Source organism: Penaeus monodon, chromosome 15, assembly GCF_015228065.2.
Source record: "Penaeus monodon isolate SGIC_2016 chromosome 15, NSTDA_Pmon_1, whole genome shotgun sequence".
NCBI lineage: Eukaryota > Metazoa > Arthropoda > Malacostraca > Decapoda > Penaeidae > Penaeus > Penaeus monodon.
Window position 1 is genome coordinate 1,258,224 of NC_051400.1, and position 297 is coordinate 1,258,520.

Here is a 297-nt window from a genome sequence, read left to right on the forward strand (position 1 = left end):
TCTGTTTATTCAACTTCTATTTCATCTCACCTTCCCGTTTTCTATGAAGTTAGCAACCATGATTATGGCAGACACGTTTTGCTCCCACACCATCCTCCAGAAGTCCCCTATTGTGTCGAGTTTTTCTGCCTTGGGGCCCTGGGTAGCGATGTAATGCATTTTCTGTCCGTAACCCTATGAGGAAAGAAAAAATATTTATTTTTAAGAAATAAGAATAATAAGAAGGGCAATAGAAAACGGACATTTCCGACCGGCATGACTTCGAAAGAAAACGGACTACATTATACGTTTTTTTCC

General features: G+C 39.7%; 1 protein-coding gene across 1 annotated transcript in view; it reads right to left on the reverse strand.

Moving 5' to 3' along the window:
- LOC119581616 (receptor-type tyrosine-protein phosphatase alpha-like) overlaps positions 1-297 on the reverse strand; it is a gene marked incomplete in the record, with an annotated part of 9,463 nt that overhangs the window by 6,741 nt on the left and 2,425 nt on the right. The window contains 1 exon segment of the mRNA XM_037929734.1: positions 31-174. Within this exon segment, the coding sequence (XP_037785662.1) occupies positions 31-174 (144 nt within the window).